At 38.8% G+C, this 24,825-nt stretch overlaps 1 protein-coding gene across 1 annotated transcript in view; it reads left to right on the top strand.

Moving 5' to 3' along the window:
• LOC103110789 (prolow-density lipoprotein receptor-related protein 1-like) overlaps positions 1 to 24,825 on the top strand; it is a 56,654-nt gene that overhangs the window by 18,909 nt on the left and 12,920 nt on the right. Inside the window, exons 12-21 of the mRNA XM_016186801.2 lie at positions 497 to 622; positions 3,468 to 3,692; positions 10,767 to 11,078; positions 13,423 to 13,635; positions 15,265 to 15,459; positions 16,018 to 16,233; positions 20,381 to 20,619; positions 22,220 to 22,349; positions 22,587 to 22,768; positions 24,385 to 24,571. Of these exons, the coding sequence (XP_016042287.2) occupies positions 497 to 622; positions 3,468 to 3,692; positions 10,767 to 11,078; positions 13,423 to 13,635; positions 15,265 to 15,459; positions 16,018 to 16,233; positions 20,381 to 20,619; positions 22,220 to 22,349; positions 22,587 to 22,768; positions 24,385 to 24,571 (2,025 nt within the window). The remainder of the gene's footprint in view (positions 1 to 496; positions 623 to 3,467; positions 3,693 to 10,766; positions 11,079 to 13,422; positions 13,636 to 15,264; positions 15,460 to 16,017; positions 16,234 to 20,380; positions 20,620 to 22,219; positions 22,350 to 22,586; positions 22,769 to 24,384; positions 24,572 to 24,825) is intronic.

Raw genomic sequence — 24,825 nt, 5'->3', positions numbered from 1 at the left:
TTTATTGGTATGTCAACTGATAGCAAAAAAATAGAACAGTTTTGAACATTGTCTTTCGAAGAAAATAAAATATGTGTTGACTGTATTTTGAAAGGCTTTTGTTAATCTGAAAATGCATGTCTGATTTTACTCAGATAATGATTCTTAAGTAGACTTGAGAAATTAGCCAAAAAATAAATTAAAAGCCTACACAACTAGTTACTTCTAATGGTGTCCTGCTTTAAGCATATTGGAATGTCATTTTGACTTAACTTTCAGAAGGCTCACAGGCTGGAGCTTTATTGGCTCTAGACTTCTAAGGACAACTGTCACTATGGGATACAACAGGCATTTAAAGGTCAGACTGCCTTACATAGAAGATCATAAATATAGAAAATTCTTCCTTGAACCAAAAAAAAAAAAAAAGAATGGCTTTAATCCCTTTGAATATTAACCTTTTAACTAGTCTAGATAGATGAGTACAAAATTTATACAACCCCTTTTTCTTTTGAAACAGACAGGTACCCAGTGTGTGTTCCAGGCTCTTGTAGCCACTTATGTCTCCTGTCTCCTGTCCATCACAAGGGCTATAAATGTGTCTGTCCAGAAGGAATGCTTCTTTTACCTTCTGGTACATGCAGTGGTGAGTATGCTGACTTGTCTCTAATTGGCAATTCCATGGTTGACCTGGAAATAGTGTAGCATCCTTTTTTTTTAATCAATCACTTTTATACAACTAACATAGATAGCAAGTATTATTATCAAAAGACTGCAGTTCATTTTTTTCAAAGTGTATTAAGACATAGACTACATCAATCTTAACTTTAAAAATTTTTTTTATTTATAAAAAGGAAACATTGACAAAACCATAGGATAAGAGGGGTGCAACTTTGCAAAATTCCCACCACCAGATCTCCATATTCCATCCCCTCCCCTGATAGGTTTCCTATTCTTTAACCCTCTGGGAGTATGGACCCAAGATCGTTGTGGGATGCAGAAGGTGGAAGGTCTGGCTTCTGTAATTGCTTCCCCGCTGAACATGGGCGTTGACAGGTCGATCCATACTCCCGGAGCCCTTCCCTACTAGGGAAAGAGAGAGACAGTCTTAATTTTTCTGACCATTTTAAGTACATAGTTCAGTGGTAGTAAGCATATGCAGGTTATTGTTCCACCCTCACCACCATCCATCTCTAGAATTCCCATCTTCCTGACAGGACATTCAATATCCATTCGACAGTAATTCTACATTTTTCTCTCCCCCATAGCCTTTGGAACCAACTGTTCTTTCTCTATACTAATATGATTATTCTAGGCACTTCATGTAAACAGAAATATATAGTATTATTCTTTTTGTGACAGGCTTATTTCACTTAGTGTAATTTTCAAGGTTCATCTTACTGTAGCATGTGTCAGAATATTCTTTTGAATATGAATAATCACTGTGCAAATAATACGTCCCATTGTATACTAAAAAATTGTAGCGGGTCAGGAGGTGGCACACCTGGCTGAGCACACACATTATAGTGCTCAAGGACCCAGGTTCAAACTCCTGGTCCCCACCTGCAGGGGGAAAGCTTTGCTAGTGGTGAAGCAGGGATGCATGTGTCTCTCTGTCTCTCTCTATCTCCTCTTCCCCTCTCAATTTCCCTCTGTTTCTATCCAATAATAAATAAAGATATTAAAAACAACAAAAATGTAGTATATGCATTCTGTATTTTGTTTATCCTTTCTTCTGTCAGCAAATATTTAGGTTTAGTTTTTTTTTAAGATAGATAAAGAGGCAGAGAGAGAGAGAGATATAACAGCACTGAAATTCCTTTTATGTGATGGGAATCAGACTCAAACCCAAGTTATACACATGGAAAAATAGGACATTAGTTAAGTGATTACATCATTTATCCCAGTTTCATTAGTTTTAAAACAGGAGGAAATAACTTATAACCCTCAGTGTTTTATGTTTTTGTCATCACCAGAACTTCATTGCTCTGGGTCTACATTTTCATATATATGGAGATATAGGAAGAGAGAGAGGGAGAGGAAGAGAAGAGGGAGAGGGAGAGGAAGAGGAAGAGGAAGAGGAAAAGGGAGAGGGAAGAGAGAGAGAGAGAGAGAGAGAGAGAGAGAGGATACCACAGCACCGAACCTTCCTTTAATCCAGTGGGGTCTGGGCTCAAACCTGAATCTCATGCCACTACTCAGTTTATTTGAAAAAAATTAGCTACTAGGTTTCTTATAGGAAATAAGTCTTCTGTAATATTTTGGTTCTTAGGTTTTCTGGATTTATTAGTAAGTAAAGTGTATAATTCAGTGTTCGCATACTTCTGTCTCAAGGTGAATATAATTTCAGGTTGCTGTTCCACCTTCAAAATATTAAAGCCTATATAATCCACTAAATACCTCTAAATTGCTTGACTTTTTTTTTTTGGTAGAACACCGAGATTTGAAAAATAATTCATGTAAATATATTTGTGTTCTAACTTCAAAGAAAGCAATTCAGAGTCTACTTCTGAATGTGATAATGGTTTAGCAAGCTGTTGTGCCAATCTCAAAAGACTTCAACTTAAATTAGATATATATATGTATATATGTACATGTATACAAATATATATGCCATCATTGCCACATGCGTATGTGACTCCACTCTTCCCAGCACACTCTTTCTATATATCTCTTCCTGTCTTCCTGTCTGTCTGTCTGTCTATCTATCTATCTATCTATCTATCTAGCATCTATCTATGACAGAAGGAGATATACAGCAGCCACGGTCCACTATTCATGAAGCATGTGCACAGTGCACCTACATGGTAGCAGGGGACTCAAAGTCACATTCTCACACATGGCAAAGTGTGTGCTCTAGTCGTCCACTAGCCTCTTAAATTATATGTGAAAGAAGTAAATAGAGTGAGCATATTTTAAAACTGAAGTAATTTTCTTTTAAATAGGTAATTGATTTTAAGTATCTTTGTACTGAGACTTGTGTGCTGTAAGTAAGAATTTGATGGTGTTATTGAATCTAATGGAGCAACTCTCCTGTCCTGGTGCTCATAATGTTTTATCCTTTCAGCAAACATTGAAAAACATGTTGCTCAGTTTTCTTAAGTTGCTGCTGTCACTGGGGATTCCAAATGCAGGACTGACTTTTCCAGGAGGGGAGGAAAGAGATAGAGATAGAGTTAGAGATAGAGTTAGAGATAGAGAGATAGATAGATAGAGGAACACTGTAGCACAGCACAGTCCCCCCCCCCCCAAACACACAGGCAAGTGCATGGAGGGCCAGGTCAGCTATCTTGCAGGCCCCCAAGACACTGTTTTCATTTGACCAATTAAGTTACTTCTCTACAGAAATTAGGACATTCATCTGTGTTTCAGCTGCAATTTTCAGAAGATCCCTTTCTTTGCTCAGCTTGAACAAAGGTGCTTTACTCAAGAGAATCATGGGGTTTATCAGACTAATTGTCAAATTGCAAGTCTCTTCTTTCTCTTGCTAGAGCTAAAACTTGTATTTTCTTCGGGAAAACGGCTCTACTTGCTGAAAATCGGCTTTATGGGAACTTCTATAGAGAGAACTTTAGTTCAAGAGCATCCTTGGAACATGTACTTACTGGATATTGACTGGAAAAGAAAGCTCATCTACTGGACAAATGCTCAGGGACATCTGTTCTGTTCAGCTGGCTACAAAGGGAAAAAGCAAGAGATTTGGACAGAACCTGCAGGTAAGTTTGGAGTTGCTACTTTTAGTTTTTCTATTTGTTTTCTAATTCTTAAATTAACTAAGGCAAAAACAAGCAAGCAAACAAACATACACATCTGTTCATGATATGAATTAACATTAATATTAAGAGATTATTTTTCGCTAACTTAAATGTCTCTGATTTTCCCTTGTTATGATGTTTGAGGACTGTTAAAAGGCTATCATGTTGCAGGGGCAGTTATAAAGATTAAAAAAAAAACTTATCTTTTGGCCTTCAGTCTGGGGAAGATAAAAATGAACCTTAAATTCAATTTTGCATTGCAGATTTGTCTTATACTAATTTAGAAGTAATTTGCAATGCAGATTTCAAAGTGAACTAGTAGGATTTTCTTAATATGGTAATACATCATTTCTCTCCTCTCCCACACTACTAAATGCTGCACCTCACCTCAAACTTCCTGTAACCAGTCTAAATGCAAGCATCTATGTTATAAAAGAAACTAAGATTTGAGCAGGAGGTTGAGAAATTTGACCTAAGGTCTCCGTGACTGAGGCTGGTGTCTCAACTCTGTCCTCTGAGGGCCCTGGACACCACAGCCCCAGCCTGCCCTATCCCCCAGCATGTCAGCAGAGCCCATGGCAGGCACCCTCCCCTGTGGGTCTGTGTCCTGCCTGCTTCTTAGTATCAAGACTATGTCTGACTTGAAGAGTGCTGTATTAAAACAAATATTTCTGAGGCATCTTTCAGAGCAGTGGAGTCTACCCAGAGTCCCTTGGGCACAAGCAATGCCTGACACACAGGCGTTTCTAGTGCCTAGCCTAGAGAGCTTCCAGGAGAAGCCAGAATGGCCCATGCATGATCTTACTGTATGAAAGAAGGTTGTCTAGAACATCCGACATGGTGAATTTCTTCTCAGCTACTACCATTTCTGGGCTAATAAAATAGCTTAGTGACTCTGCAACAAGACTTTTGTTCCTGAGGCCCCAAGGTCCCTGGTTCATTCCCTGGCACCACCATAATCTAAAGCTGGGTAGAACTCTGGTTTTTTTTTTAAAAAGGGGGGGGGGATAAAATAAGTACATAGATAAGCTTAATGAAAACAAAATGATGAGCTGGCAAAATAACTCACTTGGATAATGTGCTGCTTTATCATGTGTGAAATCCAGGTTCGAGTTTAGCCCCAACCTCAGTCAGATTTTTTTCTTTTAAGATTTTATTTATTTATTAATGAAAAAGATAGGAGAGGAAGAAACATACATTACTCTTGTACATATGTTGTGGGGATTGAACTCAGGACCTCATGCTTGAGAATCTAATGCTTTATCTACTGTGCCCTTCCTAGACCACAACCTCCATCTCGGTGAAGGAAGCCTTAGTGATGTTCTCTCTCTCTCTCTCTCTCTCTCTCTCTCTCTTTCTTACCTTCTCTCCCCCTCACTCTGACTCTATCTAAATATTTTAAAAAATTAAGTGCTATCTTTGTCCAGTTCATTAATCTTTTTGCTAGCTAGTTTTTGTGTTACAATTATTATATTGAAAGATCGCAAAAGACTAACAGTTTAAATGAGATTGTTTGAGTGTTCAATATTTTGAATATTTACTGCCTCTGGTAAATGACTGTGAAATAGTAGGAAAAGAATATATATACAACACAGACACAAAATATAACCTATAGATACACATATCTATGCCTCTGTTCCTGGTTCCTGACATAGTTTGTAAGATATATGCAATTTTTTAAGTCAAAGAATCATCTGACATGCCTGTTCTTAAGCCTCTGAAACTTTCTTGGTGATAGGAACTCATTTTTTTTTTTACAAAATTTTACAATTTTTTAAAATTTCTTTATTGGGGAATTAATGTTTTACATTCAATAGTTTGTACATGCATAACATTTTCCAGTTTTCCATATAACAGTACAACCCCCACAAGATCCTCTGTCATCCTTTTTGGACCTGTACTCCCCCCACACACACACCTACCCCAGAGTCTTTTACTTTGGTGCAATACACCAACTCCAGTTCAGGTTCTACTTGTGTTTTCTCTTCTGATCTTGTTTTTCAACTTCTGCCTGAGAGTGAGATCATCTTATATTCATCCTGTTTCTGACTTATTTCATTTAACATGAATTTTTCAAGGTCCATCCAAGATTGGCTGAAAATGGTAAAGTCACTATTTTTAATAGCTGAGTAGTATTCCATTGTGTATATATACCACAACTTACTCAGCCACTTATCTGTTGTTGGACACCTGGGTTGCTTCCAGGTTTTGACTATTACAAATTGTGCTGCTAAGAACATATGTGTACACAGATATTTTTGGATGGGTGTGTTGGGTTCCTTAGGCTATATCATCAGGAGAGGAATTGCAGGATCATAGGTCCATTTCTAGCCTTCTGAGAGTTCTCCAGACTGTTCTCCACAGAGGTTAGACCAATTGACATTCCCACCAGCAGTGCAGAAGGGTTCCTTTGACCCCACAACTTCTCCAGCATTTGTTGCTGATACCTTTTCTGATGTATGACATTCTCACAGTAGTGAAGTGGTATTTCACTGTTGTCTTTATTTGCATTTTTCTGACAATCAAAGGTGTGGAGCATTTTTTCATGTGTTTCTTAGCCTTTTGGATCTCCTCTGTGGTGAATATTTTGTCCATGTCCTCTCTCCATTTTTGGATGGGGTTATTTGTTTTCTTGTTGTTGAGTTTGGAAAGCTCTTTATATATTTTGGTTATTAAATGCTTGTCTTATGTGTGGCATGTAAAGATCTTCTCCCATTTTAATAAGGGATTCTTGCTGAGCTTCTAGATAGCAGCTGCACAACAGAAAGACCAAGTCATGATAAAAGATGTAGAATTCTCAGTCCCATTGTTATCTTCTGAAGAGGGGGAGGGGGTAAAAATGGAATTAATAATCAATTGTGTATCAATTATGAAACATCCATAAAATTCCCAATGTATGGAACTCAAAGGGCTTCTAACTTGGTCACCACATCATATGCTGAGAGGGTGGATCACTGCAAGCTCCACGATGACAGAAGGTCCTGCGCTTGAGGCCTTTTGGATAGTGCTCTACATATCTCTTCAGTTAGCTGTTCATTTACAGTCTCTCCACTATTAGCCAAATAAATGGAGGTATCTTTCTGAGTTTTTTGAGCCACTTTAGCAAATTTTCAAGTCCAGGGAGCACATGGTGACAACCATGATTTAGTGCTAGTCAGTCAGAGTACAAGTGACAGCATGGGACTTGAAATTGGAGTAAGGACTACGTTATGGGATTGAGCCCTTAATTTGGACGGTCAGATAGTGACAGAACTGAATTGAATTGTAGGGCACCTTATACCAATTCTGGTATAAGGGCAATCCCTTATACCAGAATTGCTTGGTATAAGGGATTGCCCACACTTTTGGTGTTAGAAATACAGTGTTAGGAGTAAAGGAGATAAAAGTGCTCTTCATATGTGAGTAGAAAGCTTCACATACTTAGGCAGGCTTTTTATAGACACTAATCTGCTTCATTCTCACTACTTAAGTCTATTTATCTATATCAGGGTCTCTTTAAAGCTCATGAACATGCAACTTTCAACTTATCTTTATTATATCAACGTATACAGATGTCAGTATTTTCTCTGCTGTGCTAAACTTGTCTCATATTTTAAATCAAAGCCAGAAATTAGATGCAATTCTTTATAAATGGGAGGGATAGGTAGGCGTCAGGAGGGTGTGAAAAAGGGTCTTGGGGTATTTATTTATGTACTCAAGTGTCAACAATCATACCCCCCAACAAAATGAAATGAAAAAATACAACAAAATTCTATTTAAGAATGCTTATTTGTAAAGGATATATGTGTAATAGATTCTTGAAAAGAATATGCTATAACCTGGCCAATGAACAATCTGTCACTTTGCAAAAAAAAAAAAAGTCACTTTGAGTCTGCTAACCCAGGCTAACTTTAACTCCAAAGGACAAGAGAGAAGCTGAAACAGGCACAGCCCGTCTATATTCACCATCCTGTCACTTCTTTCCTGGGTAGGATTGACTTGAGGAATGTGGGGGAAAAAAAACTTCAGAGGTACATGTAGATTCCTCTACATGTTAATATGAGAAATACTTAGCAATGCTCTCATCCTAACACCAAGGGAGAAGGAAAACCTTACCATACATTAGGCCTTATGTGGACTGACTTCTCTATTTTGCTACCTGTGTCCCACTTCCACACTTTTCCTGCTTGTCAAGTTACCTAGCAGTTAATGTCTGATTATTATTATTTTTTAAATTATTGTACATGAAAGAGTGAAAGAGAAAGTCTGGAGTAGGGACCAGGCGGTGGCGCACCCAGTTGAGTTCACATGTCACAATGCACAAGGACCTGGGTTTCAGCTCCTGGCCCCCATCTGCAGGGGGGGAAAGCTTTGTGAGTGGTAAAGCAGTGTTGAGAATGTTTCTGTCTTGCTCACTCTCTCTCTCTTTTTTAAGAAATTGATTATTTTTAATGTTGTAGTTATTATTGTCATGGTTGTTGGATAGGACAGACAGAATTGGTGAGAGGAGGGGAAGACAGAGGGGGAGAGAAAGATAAGACACCTGAAGACCTGCTTCACAGCCTGTGGGGAGCCAGGGGCTTGAACTGGGATCCTTACACAGGTCCTTGCACCGCGCCTGTCCTTGCACTTTGCGCCGCGTGTGCTTAACCCTCTGTACTACTGCCAGACTTTCTCTTGCTCCCTCTCACCCCTTCCCTCTCTATTTCTGGCTGTCTCTATCCAATAAATAAAAATAATTAAAATATTTTTTAGTCTTTAAAAAAATAAAAAAGAAAGTCTGGAGTGCCACTCTGCCAGTTTTTATGTGGGACCAGAGTTTGAAACAAGAAATTCACATATGCAAAGTCACTTCCCCAGACTGATATTTGAGTTCTAATATAACACCCTGTGGTTTTCTGGGATATATTTAACACAACCTGCACTCTGGAGGGGAATTATATATGTATGTACACCTGCATACATTTATAAAAATAAACTCAGATCTGAACAATCACAACACCCATTTTATAAATAATATAAAACTTAACTTTAATTTAATATAGTCAACTGATTTTCATAGATTGACTACAGAGCCATGAGTAAGAAAACTTCAACCTGTGTTTGTAATTCAATCAAGATTCAACAAGATCCAGATATAAATAAGTGCTTGATCACTATCTAATTTGATAAAGGAGCTGGTGACCTCATTGAGTGAGCTTAATTCTTATTTAATTTTTTTTTGACATTTGCTTCTTTAAACTAGTTTGGATTAGTTCTTCATTGATATAAAAAACTTCTTTTGGAAAATGCAATAATAGTTGTCAAATCCTAGAAAAAAAAATTCCCTCAGATTTTGGTAGTAGTTAACAAAATGGATAAAAGGATTTAATTTTGTGATATTGGGTGAAAACTAGATTTTTAAGAGGTGATCAAAATATAGTATATGCAGATGAAAAGATAGAAACTGTGCACCTGAAACATAAAAAGACATTAAAAACCCCTCAATAATAAAACATTTAAATTATAAGACTAGATTGATGACAAACGGAGGGAGTAGACAAGTTGGACAAAGGGAGTCAATTGTAGTAGATAAAAATTAGACTTTTGATGGTGATCATAATTAAATGTTGAATGCTGCCCACCTGAAACCTGTATAAAGTTATAAAAACCAGTGTTACTTCAGTAATATATATATATATATATATATATTTTTTCTGTCTTCAGGGTTATCACTGGGGCTCAGTGTCTGCACTATAAATCTACTTTCCCTGTGGTCATTTTTTTGACTTTTTTTTTTTTTTGATAGGACAGAGAGAAATGGAGAGAGGAGGGGAAGACAGAGAGGGAAGAGAAAGGTAGACACCTGCAGACATTCTTCTCCGCTTGTGAAGTGACCCCTCCACCCCCCGCAGATGGGGAGCTAGGGGCTAGAACCAAATCCCTATGCAGGTCCTTGTCTGTAAAATATATTTTTTTAAAAGGAAAGCAGCAACAATAGTAGCAATATCTAAGACAATTAATCATGGTGGCTAAAGACATTACACATGTACATTCAATCTGCAGTATTAACTTTTTTTTCCATTTCTTTTAAGTATACACCAAAGGCTGTCAACCTCTGAAAGTTCAGCCAGTAAATATTTTAGATTCCTTGGGGATTTTGCCATTGTGTCTTAAAAGCACTCAGACAATGTGTGAATAGATAGCCAAGATTGTACTCCATTTAAACTTAGTTACAAAAACAGAGAACAGGCTGAAAAGATCATTGCTTGCCTGAGCATAATGTCAAAACCAAATTAAACATTATTCTTAGTGTTTACCCACTTCTGTATTAGAAATACTCCTATTAAACTACCAACGTATGACTACATATGGAGTTGGGAAGGATTGAGAAGGAGCACATATTTATGTATAAATACAATAGACTTCGTAATTAAGAGTATCGATAGTAAAATGTAGGGAAATAAGTGATGCTTTGAGCATTTTAATACAATTTACTCAAGTTTATATAATTTTAATTTTTAATAATGATTATTTTAAGCAGCAAGCTTGCAAAATTCCTGGCTTTAAAAGTTGGCTGTCTCCAGCTTATATAAGCCAACTCCAATATACTGTTCCATAATAACAAATGCTGTCTAAGCTTTCATATGTATTTGCTTTGGTCTCACTATCTCCTCTTCCTGTATCAATTTCTCTCTGTCTCTATACATATATATACATATATATTAGTCAAAGTGTTGAAGCCCCTGAAACAACAGAAAACAAACAGAAAACAAAACCAGAAAAGAAACAGGTTTAATAGGGTTCAGTCTTTGTGTTCCTTCATTTTTTTTTTTCTTTTTAGATAGGGACAGAGACAAACATAGAGAGACAGATAATGAAGAAGAACATAACTTCCTCCAGTGCATGTGGGCTGAGCCCAGACTCAAATCATGGACATGACAAAGCAGCACGCTATCCACGTGCTATCCCTGTGTTTCTACAATTTTCTCTTTTCCATCCTTGATCCAAAGCTTAAGACAGTGCATGACATAGTTGAATGTCCTTTCTCATGGGGTTTACCTTTTGCCCTTACAGTCTGCTCAGGAAGTGTGGACATATCAACTGGGAATTTGTATTGGCTTCCCTGTGACAGAAGTGCTATTCAGAAGACTAAAATGACTGGTCCCCACACCCACAGCCTCTACAGAACAGACAGCATCATACTACATCTTCTTCTCGATTGGCCAAAGAGGATGCTCTACTGGGTAGAAAGTGGAAAACATCTGCAAAGTATGACTCTTGATGGCAAGGACAGGCGAGAAGTCTGGAGAGGCACATGGACAGCTGACACCCACATGACCTTAGACCTCAGTTCCTCTAGCATCCTCTGGACTACCAAAGGGTTAGGTAAGTACTGCACGGACAATGCAGTTAAAAGAATTTGTAGGGTATGAACGTAATACTGATCATTTAAAAAAATTTTATTTATTCCCTTTTGTTGCCTTTTTTTTATTGTTGTAGTTATTATTGTTGTTGTTACTGATGTCATCATTGTTGGATAGGGCAAAGAGAAATGGAGACAAGAGGGGAAGACAGAGAGGGGAAGAGAAAGATAGACACCTGCAGACCTGCTTCGCTGCTTGTGAAGCGACTCCCCTGCAGGTGGGGAGCTGGGGCTCAAACCGGGATCCTTATGCTGGTCCTTGTGCTTTGTGCCACCTGTGCTTAACCCACTGTGCTACCGCCTGACTCCCTATCCAATCCTGGTCTTTAAGTATGATTACTCTCATCACTCTTTGAGCTAGTTAAACATAATTTCTGATTTTCACTTTGAGCTTAGGCATAAGTCATTTACTTCAAACTCAGTTCTCATCTACAAGTCTAGATTTATGGTATTTATGATAATAAGCAGTGGAAATAATGTAACAAATTTTTCAGTGTTTAAATTTTGTTTCTACTATAAATAAATGGTACCAAATTTCCATTACCAATTACTTACAGGAGCCTCAGTTATAACTGGAGAGTAAATTATATTTCTGTAGTCAAATTTGATAGTCTTCTCACTCAGAAGCTGTTTTTGAGACCTTGTAGCTACATGATAATGGCAGGTATTTTAGTATATGTGGAAGATGGCTTAGTAACATAGGATGTTTTCACATGGCAGGTGTAAGTCCCTCACTTTCCTGGCATTTAATTAATTTATTAATTTATTTATTTTTATTGGGAGATTAATGTTTTGCAGTTGACAGTAAATACAATAGTTTTTACATGCATAACATTTCCCAGTTTTCCACCTAACAATACAACCCCCACTAGGTCCTCTTCTGCCATCCTATTCCAGGACCTGAACCCTCCCTTCTACCCACCCCAGAGTCTTTCACTTTGGTGCAATACACCAACTCCATTCCAAGTTCTGCTTAGTGTTTTCTCTTCTGATCTTGTTTTCCAACTTCTGAACTTTCCTGGCATTTTAAATGCATCCATAAGGTGGCAAGATAGCTCACCTAGATAGCATGCCTCCATTGTGCATATAACATAGGTTTGAGCCTGGCCCCCACTGCACTGGAGGAAGATTCAGTGCCCTGTTGTCATTCCTCCCTCTGTCTCTATCTTTATTTGGGGAAGACAATTCTTATGGGTGAAGCCTTAGAGACAAAAAAAAAAAATTCTTGATAAGGATGTGAAATACATGCATACAGAGTCAATAGGATCGTATTTAACTATTAAAAAAAGATGAAACCCTGCCATTGGTGACAGTACGGATGGAACTTGATGTGAGTACACAAATTGGAGTAGGTCGAAACTGAGAAAAATGATATTTACTAAAGGGAAAGAGTTGCCTAGAAGATTGAATAGAAGGGATCAATTTTACAGGATAGATGGCACAAAAATCTTTATGGTAGGAATAGCAATACATACAGTAATAAATATCTTTACATGTATGTAAGTGCAAGCTGTAATCTCAAAACTTATACAATTGTATAGATCAACTGTAAATCAGTAAAGTTATCCAAGGAAACATTCATTTAATATTATTCATTAGAATATTTAATTTTTAACTCTCTAATGAATAATATTTAATAAATTATTCTTTGGCTATCTTTCACTGTAAAGATAAAAACCTGCAGAAAGACAGCTACTGGATGGTTTTGCTCATATGTGGAATATAGTTAAATAAAACAAGTGAATTTACAGAAAAAGTAACCAATCTGTATCTTAGATTTTATGAAACCTGTGGTGGTTATCAGAGGAAGAGGGGATGCAGGACTTTGGTGCTAGATGCTGTGACTTGAGCATATTTGTGCGAAACTATATCTTTAATCTTTTAATTTTATAAAGCCACTGATAAAAATTGCAGAAACAAAATCAAACAACCAAAAGCAAACAAACAAAAACAACCCCAGGCCAGGCATCCGGTACACTCGGTTCTGTATACACACCATAGTGTACAAAGACCCAGTTTCAAAAACCTGGCCCCCAGCTGCAGGGGAGAAGCTTCATAATTCCTGAAGCATTGTCACAGGCATTTCTCTTTCTCTCTCTATCCCTTTATTTCCTCTTCCTTTCTCAATTTTTCTCTGTTCTATAAAATTAAATAAATTTTTAAAAAAAGGTACAAGATTTGATGGAAAGAATCTGCTCATTTTCCTGTTTTGAATCACTTAACCTCTGCCAAATGGTACCTGTATCTCCCCCACTGTAACTGACTACTTGTTCTGTATGAGATTATAGAAACTGAACTCCTCCTTAGGGTTGCAAAGTCTGAGTATTCTAAAAAACAGAACATATACTTTGAACAAGACCTGGAGTGATGGCATGATAGCAGCCCATGAGCCCTACCTGGCAACGGTGAACAGAGCAGCCCTTGTTCTGTGGAACAGGAAAATGATGGTGCCCCTGTCAGTGTCCAGAGAGCCCTTTATAAGGAAGATGATCATCTTGGCGGAGAACCAGCTGGCTCCAGGTGAGTCTTCCTCTGTAGACTTTTTCTTAGAGACCCACTTTACCCGACTCTTCTCAGTTATTTTACAAGAAAACTTTGGGCATCTTGCTATTTGTATGGGCAATTGTTCCAACTTACAACTCAGCAAATTTTGTCTCTAACTTGACCATATCCTGGGAAAGTTACCATCTAACTCTTTCCTCACACTTCTAAATGAAACAAGTCATTCACACTTATATCTGAATACTATCAGGGCTTTGTGTACTATTGCCCCTTTAGGGATTCATTTTACATTTTAGCATATTGAGACTTACTAAGTCTTATTAAGACATATTAAGTCTGGTAGCAGTAGTGGTGTCTATATTGTTTCTTTATAACCAATTCTCCAAACTCACTCTACTAAGGAAGCCTTTTCACCTATGGAACACAGGCTTGTGAGGGTCCTTTGGGAAGAGACTCTGAGGTTGTGGTTAGCAGATGCACCACTGCTCTCTTCTTCATGCTCCAGATTGGTGATTCAGAGTAGCCCATCCAAGTTTGGTTAACATTTTCAAATACACCTTACTAAAAAAAAAACTCTGATTCTGGATTTCAAGGCACAAAAAAGAAGACATTCTATCACAGGATCTATGGGAACTTTTCTAGCAGAAACAACCCAACTGCATGAACAAAAAGGAAGAAAGGACAGACTAGTCCTCCTTCTATGTGTTTGCCCTTTAGAGGTCTCTGTTAAAACTGCTCCATTTTTTAATTCTCAGTGCATTTAACCTTATCTGAAATATGGAGAGGCATTAGACATAGAGGCCTATTGTTTCGGTGGTGAAGTGTGCCAATAAGCAGTTAACTCTTTGGTAACAAGCCTCATTTCAGCTGTTCCAACAAATCTGTTAGATTGCTGTGCTAGTTGCTGAAGAGAACTAATTGCTAACTTTTAGTGGCCTAGATCACACATCTCATCAAATGAGTGCCCACATTATGCTTCCCTGCCCTCAGCTATAAGATGCTATAGCAGAGAACCAGTTAGAGCAAGTTGCTATATTCAAAAAATTACTTTATTTTATGTAACAAGAATGTTGCACCAGATTGTGAACAAACTAAAATTAAGCGGTCTGGGCAGTGCCACACTGGGTTAAACACACATAGTAGGAAGTGTGTGAGGATCCTGGTTTGAGGCCCCAGTTCCCCATCTGCAGGGGGATACTTCACAAGCGATGAAGCAGGGCTGCAGGTGTTTCTCTGTCTCTTTTCCTCTCTATATCCCCCACTCCTCTCAATTTCTCTCTTTCCTATCCAACAAAAAATGGATGCCAGGTGCAGTGGATTTGTAGTGCTGCCACCAAGCCCCAGTGATAAACTTGGAGGTAAAAACAAATAAACAAAACCCTAAAACTAATACACCTAAAAGGAGAAAAAAGCCCAAATTCAGGGAGCTGGCTGTGGCTCACCAGGTAGAGTGCACATGGGGGTGGAGGAGAAATTGAGGGGAGAGTGGAACATAGAGGAGGAGAAAGACATTTGCAACATTGCTTCACTGCTTATGAAGTTGCCCCTTGCAGGAAACTAAAGGCTTGGACCCAGGTCCTAGCACCTGGTAATGTGTATGCTCAACTGAATGTTCCATCTAACTTGCAAGGAAACTGCTTTTTCTAGATCCTGAGATGGAAGGAGAAGCCATGTTCACTCCACCTACTCATCCTCCATCACCCCCTTTACTTTGCATCCGATCCTCTATCCCCTGTCGGAATGGGAAGGAATGTATTACCAGGGAGGATCTCTGTGATGGTGAGCAGGACTGTCAGGATGGCTCAGATGAAGAGAACTGTTCCCAGTTCTGCAACAAACCAGGTGGGTCAGAAAAAATGTCCTCGGTGTTTTGTTTTTTTTTTTTTCTTGTTCCAAATAAATCCATTCAGCTTTTGTTGCATGCTATTAAACTTTGAGAGACTGTTACAATCAAACATGCTTTCTCTAGGTAATTATAGATAAGTCATAACATAGGCAGAATCCCAATTCTGTTAGTGCCATTTTGTCAAATTTAAGTCAGGCATTTTACCAGGTCTCATTTGACTCTTACTTTCTTGCTCTTACAGTTGTCCAAGTGTTTTCATATTCACTTTTCCATAGTCTGAGTGATTCTGACTACTTGTAACAGAATTGGTAGTGCTCTAGCAAGTAAAGTAACCAAACAAAAAAGAGGCATTATTGTGTCAGCAGTATGGCTTAGCTTGCTTGATTGAATGGCCTGAGCATTTTACTAAAGCTTGCTTACATATCAGTTAATAGAACTCAAGCAAGTAAGTTATAGTCTATTTATCCCTCAGACTCTAGCATGAGGACAAGTTAATCTAATTTTTAATCTCCTATTTGAGTAGATGTTGCTAGCTTTTCCCACTTCTCCTTCAGGGGTCTTCCAGTGTCTGGATGGAAACAAATGCATTGAGGAGAAATATCACTGTGATGGGACTCAGCAGTGCCTGGATGGGTCTGATGAGTTGGACTGTTGGAAGCCCATGGAAGATTGTTCTCTTCACTGTGACAATAAGACTCGCTGTATTCCTAAGGCCTGGTTATGTGATGGCAATCCAGACTGTTCTGACAAGAAAGATGAACAAGGATGTAGTAAGTTCATGAAAATTCCTCAGGGTATATTATATTGCACCGATTCTCCTTATATACACAAATAATATTCTTTATATAGAGTTAATACAGTAGTAAATTAGTGGATACTAAACCATTGCTCTTAGGGAAAAAATACAGAGTGGGTCTGGGTGATGGTACACATATTACATTGTGCACAGACCTCAGTTCAAGCTCCCCCCCACCTTTTCCCCTGACCCCCAAAGGGGGGGATACTTCATGAATAGTGAAGTAGGTCTATAGGTGTCTGTCTTTCTATCTATCTCCCCCTCCTTTCTCAATTTCTCTGTACTATCAAATAAAATATAAAGAAAAAAGAAGAAAGGAAAGGAAGGAAGAAAGGAAGGTAGGAAGGAAGAAAGGAAGAGAAAGGAGACCACCTGGGACCACAACAAGACAGGACTATAACTACTTTGGGAACCCACCAGAGGATCCAGAGACCACTGGTCAGATGCCCAGACCTCCAGCTCAACTCAGTTGAGAAACTTCTCTAAAGAACAGGAATATCAAATATCACCTGAGACTGCAACAATATGAGACTAGCACTACTTTGGGAATCCACCAAGTCACCAGTGAGTGAAAACAAATGTGGCTCATGGACAGAGAGGAGCCTAAGGAGAGATTCCTGAGGCTAAAGCCCATATCTACTCCCAAGCGGCTGGTAACAGTCTGGCAGTTTGCCAGTTGAGGAGTTACCTTCAGTCTGTTTTACCAACGAAAAGACGTTGAAGGGAGGAGAGGACTCCTCTAAGACTCACTAAATGCAACTGTGAGTCTCCATTTGCAACTGTCTTCAGAGGCTGGAGCAGCAGGTAGAAAACTTTGTGCTGACTTCAGGAGGCAGACAACTGACCAGGAAACTCAGGAAGATCTAAACCCTGATAGTCTAGCAGTGAGGTTGTATAGTGGGAGCCTTTCCACATTGTTCTCCTGATGAGAACATGGTGAATAATTGTCTCAGAACCTACAGATTATAAACGGGACTTGTTTAGAAACTCACAGGGCCCAGAAGTGTTGCCTGGATTGTTAGAGAAGCTGAATTGAGCCCAGAGCTTTGGATCCTTGGGGTCTGGGAGTCTCTTTGCAAAATACCACTGTGCTCTCTCTTTCCCACCCTGCTTTATCTTTTGGTAAGGCGTGAGTGATTAAACTAAAAAAAAAAAACCCAAAAAACCTACTTATGTTTTTTTTAAAGCCCTCAGGCTACCATAGCCTACAGGGAAAAAAAAAAAAAAAGAACAAATAAGACTTCAACAGCCACTGTACTTCAACTCAGGGTTTGCGATAACATTGAAACAACTGTCAATTGTCAGAACTGTGAACTCTTTAAGTAACTTACTTAGACATAAGTCAGTCCAGGCCAGAGTGATCAGTGGACTGAAAAGATCTTAGAGAAGGACCTCATAACAAACTATAATAATGGTTAAGCCAAGAAGAAACATTGGATACATGAACCAGGACAAAAGACCAGCTAAAAGGCCCCAAAGGTAGAAGCACAGAAGAATGAGATCAACATCCAAATATTTCTATCTAAAAAATTAGTCACAGAAATGAGGAAAGAGTTTGAAAGAATTGTCATCAGAAACACAGGCACAATGAGTCTCTGAAAGAAAGCACTATCTCTCGAGGTAATTAGAGAGCTGAAAGCTAAAATAGCTGAACTAAGAGCATAACTAGCTGAACAAGCTAATACTGTATCATAACAGGGTAACAAAATAGCTGAGCTACAGAAAACAACAGAGGGGAGAGAGAATAGAATAAAGGAGGCAGAAAACAGAATTAGCAAGATTGAAAATGAATTAGAGAAAACTAAGAAACAAGTAAGAGATCTCAAAAAGAGATTAAGAGACACTGAAAACAACAGAGACATATGGGATAATTTCAAAAGAAATAATATATGCATTATAGGCATATCAGAGAAAGAAAGAGAGGGAGGGGAAGAAGGCATTCTATAGGACATAGTAGATGAGAACTTCTCCAGTCTAGATGACATAAAAGACATAAAGGTTCAAGAAGCCCAGAGGGTCCCAAACAGAATTAAACCAGATTTAAAGATATCAAGACACATCATATCTAGAATGGAAAGGAATAAGGATAAAGAAAGGACTCTGAAGGCTGCAAGAGAAAAACCAAGAGTGACTTACGGAGGAAAACCCATAAGATTAGCCTCAGATTTCTCCTCACAAACACTACAGGCCAGAAGAGAATAGCAAGATTATCTATCGAGTACTCAATGAGAAAGGTTTTCAACCAAGACTACTGTATCCTGCTAGGCTTCCATTCAGACTAGATGGAGGCATAAAAAACATTCTCAGACAAACAAAAGATGAAGGAATCAACTATCACCAAGCCTGCCCTGAAAGAAGCTCTGAAAGGTCTCCTATAAACAATCAGATCACCATAAACATGCCATATATCAGAACACACTCTAAAAATCATACAATAGTGGCATTAAAATATCTTCAATCTATGATATCAATAAATGTCAGTGGCCTGAAATTACCTGTTAAAAGGCAAAGAGTAGGAAAATGGCTCTGAAAACACAGCCCAACCATATGTTGTCTGCAGAAATCTCACCTAGCTGAATAAGACAAACACAGACTCCAAATGAAAGGATGGAAAACTACCATACAATTGCCCACAAAAAGGGCTAGAACAGCTATTCTCATATTTGACATGATAGACCTTAAAATAAATAAAATTTTAAAAGATAGTGATGGACATTACTTAGTTCTCAGAGGATCATTTAATCAAGAGGACTTAATGATTATCAACATCTATGCACCCAATGAGAGACCATCTAAATACATCAAACATCTACTGAAAGAGCTATAGCAATATATTAATAGCAACACAGTAATAGTTGGGAACTTAAACACCTCACTTTCTCATTTTGACAGATCATCCAGGCAGAAAATCAAAAAGAAACAAAGAAGCTAAATGAAGAGACATATAAACTAAAACTATTGGATATTTTCAGAGTAAAAATGGTGATTCAGCCCATCTTGGATTGAAATTGAAAAAATCATGTTAAGTGAAATAAGTCAGAAACAGATATAGGATGATCTCATTCACAGGCAGAAGTTTAAAAACAAGTCCAGAAGAGAAAACACTAAGTAGAACTTGGACTGGAGTTGGTGTATTGCATCAAAGTAAAAGACTCAGGGGTGGGTAATTGGCAGAGAGGGAAGGGGAGTTCAGGCCCTGGAATAGGACGGTAGAGGACCTAGTGGGGGTTGTGTTTTTGTGTGGAAAAATGAGAAATGTTATGCATGTACTAACTCTTGTATTTACTGTTGACTGTAAAACATTAATCCCCAAATAAAGAAATAGAAAGAGAGAAAGAGAAAGGAAGGAAAAAGAAAGAAGAGGAAAAACTGTCCACCAGGAGCTCTGGGTTTGTAATGCTGGCACTGAGCCCCAGAAGTAACCCAGGTGGCAGTTAAAAAAAAAAAAAAAGGGGGAGTCGGGCTGTAGCGCAGCGGGTTAAGCACAGGTGGCGCAAAGCACAAGGACCGGCATAAGGATCCCGGTTCGAACCCCGGCTCCCCACCTGCAGGGGAGTCGCTTCACAGGCGGTGAAGCAGGTCTGCAGGTGTCTATCTTTCTCTCCCCCTCTCTGTCTTCCCCTCCTCTCTCCATTTCTCTCTGTCCTATCCAACAACGACAACAACAATAATAACTACAACAATAAAACAACAAAGGGCAACAAAAGGGAATAAATAAATAAAATAAATATTAAATATATATATATATAAATTTAAAAAAAAGGATAAAAGAGAAGTGAAGAAAGAATCATAGGGTACTATTTCTGAGATTCTTTGGTTGCAACAGTTTGTTCAACCATTCAATGCACAACTGAACATATATGTTGTTGGCTCATTAACATCGAATACACATAAACACACACACACACACACACTCAGACACTGTGCCAGCTACTGTTTTGAGATTTTCTCTTTACTTGTACAGTACCCCATTATTGCTTTACTTGAATCATCTATCACCTTTCTTCCCTAATAGCTGCTGGGACTTAGTTCCTCAGGTGACAGCAGAAATTCAGGGAGTCTTCAAATTATTTCATTTGTTCTTGAATCATAGCATCATAGCCTAAAATTTCATTTTTCAGTTCACAAGAAATGCAGCATATCTGAATTTAGATGTTGGAATGGCCAATGTATATCTTATTCTCTGCACTGTGATGGGAACCGAGACTGTCTGGACCATTCAGATGAAGAAGGCTGTGCAGTGAACTGGTCTCTGCGATGCTCAGCAGGGGAAGTGAAATGCCCCAGGAGTGGAGAGTGTGTGTTAGCAGAGTGGATATGCGATCATGACTTAGACTGCAAAGATGGAACTGATGAGAAGGTAATTCACTTCTTATTATAAGAAAAATAAAGTTGGTTTCTGATCACAACAGTAACACACATGCTTCCATCCAGAAGACTCGAGCATACAAAGAACAGAAACATCACCCACAGTTATTGTCCAGCATGTCACTTGTAACCACAAAAGCTTCCAAAATTTTTAAAACTCTCTTGTTGAAAGCCAGACTTTCTAGGAGTTTTTCTATTGTTGGAAGAACACAAATATTAGACCTTGATGGCCATGACTTAAATGTCTTAACCAGTGTTATTCCCCCACCGGAAACTCCATTTAATTATCACCATGGTGTGCATAAAAGCTCCCACAGTGTGTAAGAGGTAGCCTGATATTGAGTCCCACTACTTGATTTTGACCTTATAAAGCACTTACTCTCTAGTGTTTTGTTTTATCGTCAATATAATGAGTATACAATATACCTTGGAGTGTCTGAGGAGTCAGGAATGCATCTAATGTTTCTGGGGCATAACACATGCACAGATGTCCCCTATTCTTTCTTCATGTATATCCTGTATCAGATATAAGTACCCGAGTCAGATTAGGAGCCAGAAATATGATGCATTTTAATGTGTTGGGACATATATGTTAGAACTGACAAAAGGGTCTAGTGGTGGCTCACTTGGTTAAGGACATATGTTATAATGTGCAAGTACCTGGGTTCAAGTCCCTGGTTCCACCTATAGGGGGAAAGCTTTACAAGTGGTGAAGCAGGGTTGCATGTGTTTCCCTGTCTCTCTCTTTCATTATCTCTCCCTCCCCTCTTGAATTCTGGCTTTCTTTATCCAACACATAAATAAAGATAAAAGAATTTTAAATAATGAGACAGATATTAGAAAAAATAGGAAGGTATTAAAGAAAATTCTAGGGCTAGAGATATAGCTCACTTGAATAATATGTTGCTTTAACATCCACACAATCTAGTTTCAAGCCTGACCCCACTGCTTGAAGGAAGTTTCAGAACTTTGGTCTTTTTCATACTCTTTGCCTGTCTCTCTGTCTCTATCTTAAGAAAAAAAAGACAGAAAAGTAAAAAATTCTACAGCAGATTTTTTTTTATTGATTTAATTATGATCAACAAGTAGGCTAAGAAGGATATAATTCCACACAATTTCCATCACCAGAGTTCTGCATCCCATCCCCTCCATAGGAAGCTTTCCTATTCTTTACTCCTCTGGGAGCACAGAAGGCAGAAGATCTGCAATTGCTTCTTTGCTGGACATGGCTATTGGCAGGTCAATCCATATTCCCAGCCTTTTTCTGTCTTTCCCTAGTAAGGTAGGTAAAGCAGATTGTCTTTAGTCATTATGTTTTCTAAATGAAATTAAGACTTCTTGATTAGGTTAGCCTGACAAAATTATAACTTTCTTCCTACTTCCTACCTATGTTTCTATCATCTAAAACTCTTTGCCTAAACTCCAGCTACAGAAAGACTTTCTCAAAATTCATGTCATCTCTGAGTTTTAAGACATTTTCCTGCATCTTTACAGAAGGTACTCCAGGGCAATCTCATAGCTTAGCCTTCTTAGAGAACCCTTTCAGTGCTATGAATGCAAATGCTGCAGGCAGTCACTCACTGTTTCTCCAGGACTGTGATCTTGAGGAACAACCCTGCAGCTCAAGGCAGTGGTCCTGTACCAGTGGAGACCAGTGTGTGCCTGACTCCTGGCGCTGTGATGGGCAGCGTGACTGCAGAGATGGCAGTGATGAGGCTGGATGTGAGTATGAAGTGTGTATTTGTGTGTGGGGGGGGTTTCTCTCTGAGGAGAGAAGGCAAATAGTTGCAAAGGGGAACCGGTTGCTAGATTCCTCTGGGTGAGAAATGACTCAGAAAGCAAATGCTCTAAGACCTGAATCCACTCCTTTACCAGAATGTAGCCATCCTGTCGTACACAGGGGAGCCCACCCTGTGGGAAACTTTACTGGTATATTACAAAAGTAGTTTCCCTTTGCAGGTCCTTCCTCAAAGTGCTGGAGTTCCGAATTCCAGTGTGGCTCTTCTGCCTGTCTTAACATCAGCCTGGTGTGTGATGGGACTAAGGACTGTGAAGATGGCACAGATGAAGGAGGAGAGTGCTCGTTGCCATGCATCCAAGGGAGGTGTTCTCACACCTGCTACCCAACTCCACATGGACCTGTGAGTCAGTTCCAATTGCTCATTAACAGCTATAAACTTGGTTTAATGAAAGAGAGAACTTTCTCACTCAAGCTTTGATTCTCCTTGAGCCCTGGATCTCAAGTGACAGAGCTGTCTCTGACCCATCCTCTGATATCACTCTGCAGCTTTTTCCTGGTGGATCTTGTTCAACTCTTCCTTGTTCGAATCTTCTGGACCCCAAGTTACTTAGCCCCCAGGAACCTACACTATAGTCCCACTTACCCAACTATGAACTCTGGGTGATAAGGACCCAATAAAATCTTCCTTATGATTACTCTCACCTGCAGAGAGGAAAGCTTCACAAATCACGAAGCAGGACTGCAAGTCTCTCTCTATCTCTCTATCTCTATCTCTCCCCTTCTCTATCTTCTCCTACTGTATCAATTTCTCTATGTCTCTAGCCAACTATGTATGTATATCAGCTCCAAGTGTTGAAGTCCCTGCAATGACAGAAAACAAACAAAATCAGAATAGAAGTATTTAGGTTTATTATTTTTTTTCTTTTTAAATAGAGACAGAGACAATCATAGAAAGACAGAGAGTGAAGGAGATTATAACTAACTCCAGTGCATGTGGGCTGAGCTCAAACCCAAATCATGGACATAACAAAGCAGTACATGAGCATGAGGTCCCTTATATTACACTCAGGAAATTGAGTACCTATTCATAAGAAAGTTCTTCCATGGTTTGAGAGGTGGGACAGTGGATAAAAGCATTGGACTCTCATGCATGAGGTCTAGAGTTCAGTCCTCAGCAGCACATGCACCAGAATAATTCTCCAGTTTTCTTTCACTCTCTCCTCCTACTTTTCTCATTAATAAGTAAACACAATAAAAATAATTAATGGGATAGCTATCAAGGAAGGGTATTGGACACGGAGTTCTAGTGGTAGGAATTGTGCTGAGTTGTGCCCCTCTTATCCTAAGGTCTTGTCAATATTTCCATTTTATAAATAAAAATTAAAATAAAATAAAAGAAAGTTCTTTGATATAACTATCTGAATTAGGACCTACCCTTAAATTGAAGAGTGCTCATGCCTACTCTCACATTATTGGCTGAATATAGGGAACCTGAATCTGACAGAAACATAGAAGAAAGTCATGTTCTGATTTCAGCTCATAGTAACATCTGCATTGGTAGATGACTAGTTCAGTTAAGTCTGTGTACCTCTCCTCTTACTGATTATCTGGAGCTCTAGGTGTCTTGAATTGAAGTCCGATACCTTTATTAACTTGGGAATCATGGTGGTGGCAGAAGTGTGGTTAGCCAGGTATAAAATGAGGAGAGAGTGAATATGAAAAATGAAGTTGGGCAGACTGGGAGGTGGTGCAATAGGTAAGGAACTGAACTCTCAAGCATGAGGTCCTGAGTTTGACCCCCAGCATCACCTGTGCTAGAGTAATACTCTTTTCCCATTTTCCCCCATCTCTTAAATAAAAATAAATAGTTGGTTCTAAGAACCACTCAAGTTGTTATGAATTGAATATATCACAGTTTGCTTTTTTTTTTTTTACAACTTCCTCAAAAGATTGAAACTTTTTCATCAGCAGGTATTATCTTCCAAGTGTCTTAATATTTTTTTCAATATGTTCCAGGAATGTGCTTGCAAGCAAGGCTTTGAGCTGGAGATTGGTGGCCAGAGTTGCATGGATGTAGATGAGTGCCTGGAATCAGGGAGTCAGCGGTGCAGTCAGACCTGCATCAACACTGTGGGCTCCTACAGCTGTACCTGTCGTCCTGGTTACTTACTAGAACCTGATGGACACACCTGTAAAGCAGCAGGTAAATGGGATCTGAGAATATTTACTAAGCCCTAGGACATGAGGTCCCAAATTTCCCAAAACTATCAGTGCACATCTCTCTTTGTCAGGTCTTACACATACCAACCTGCTTTCTGTATTTGGAGCAAGTCTAGTGCCTACCAAAATCGTCTTTTTAAACCTTGTATTTCAAGCTGCCTTTAAGTCTGAAAGTATCTACTAGTAAGGCATTATTTTCTTTAAAGATTTATTTATTTCATATGAGTGACAGAAGCC

This window comes from Erinaceus europaeus, chromosome 2 (assembly GCF_950295315.1).
Source record: "Erinaceus europaeus chromosome 2, mEriEur2.1, whole genome shotgun sequence".
NCBI classification, from domain to species: domain Eukaryota; kingdom Metazoa; phylum Chordata; class Mammalia; order Eulipotyphla; family Erinaceidae; genus Erinaceus; species Erinaceus europaeus.
The sequence above is the reverse complement of the archived record's forward strand: the minus strand, read 5'-3'. Positions and strand labels throughout refer to the sequence as shown.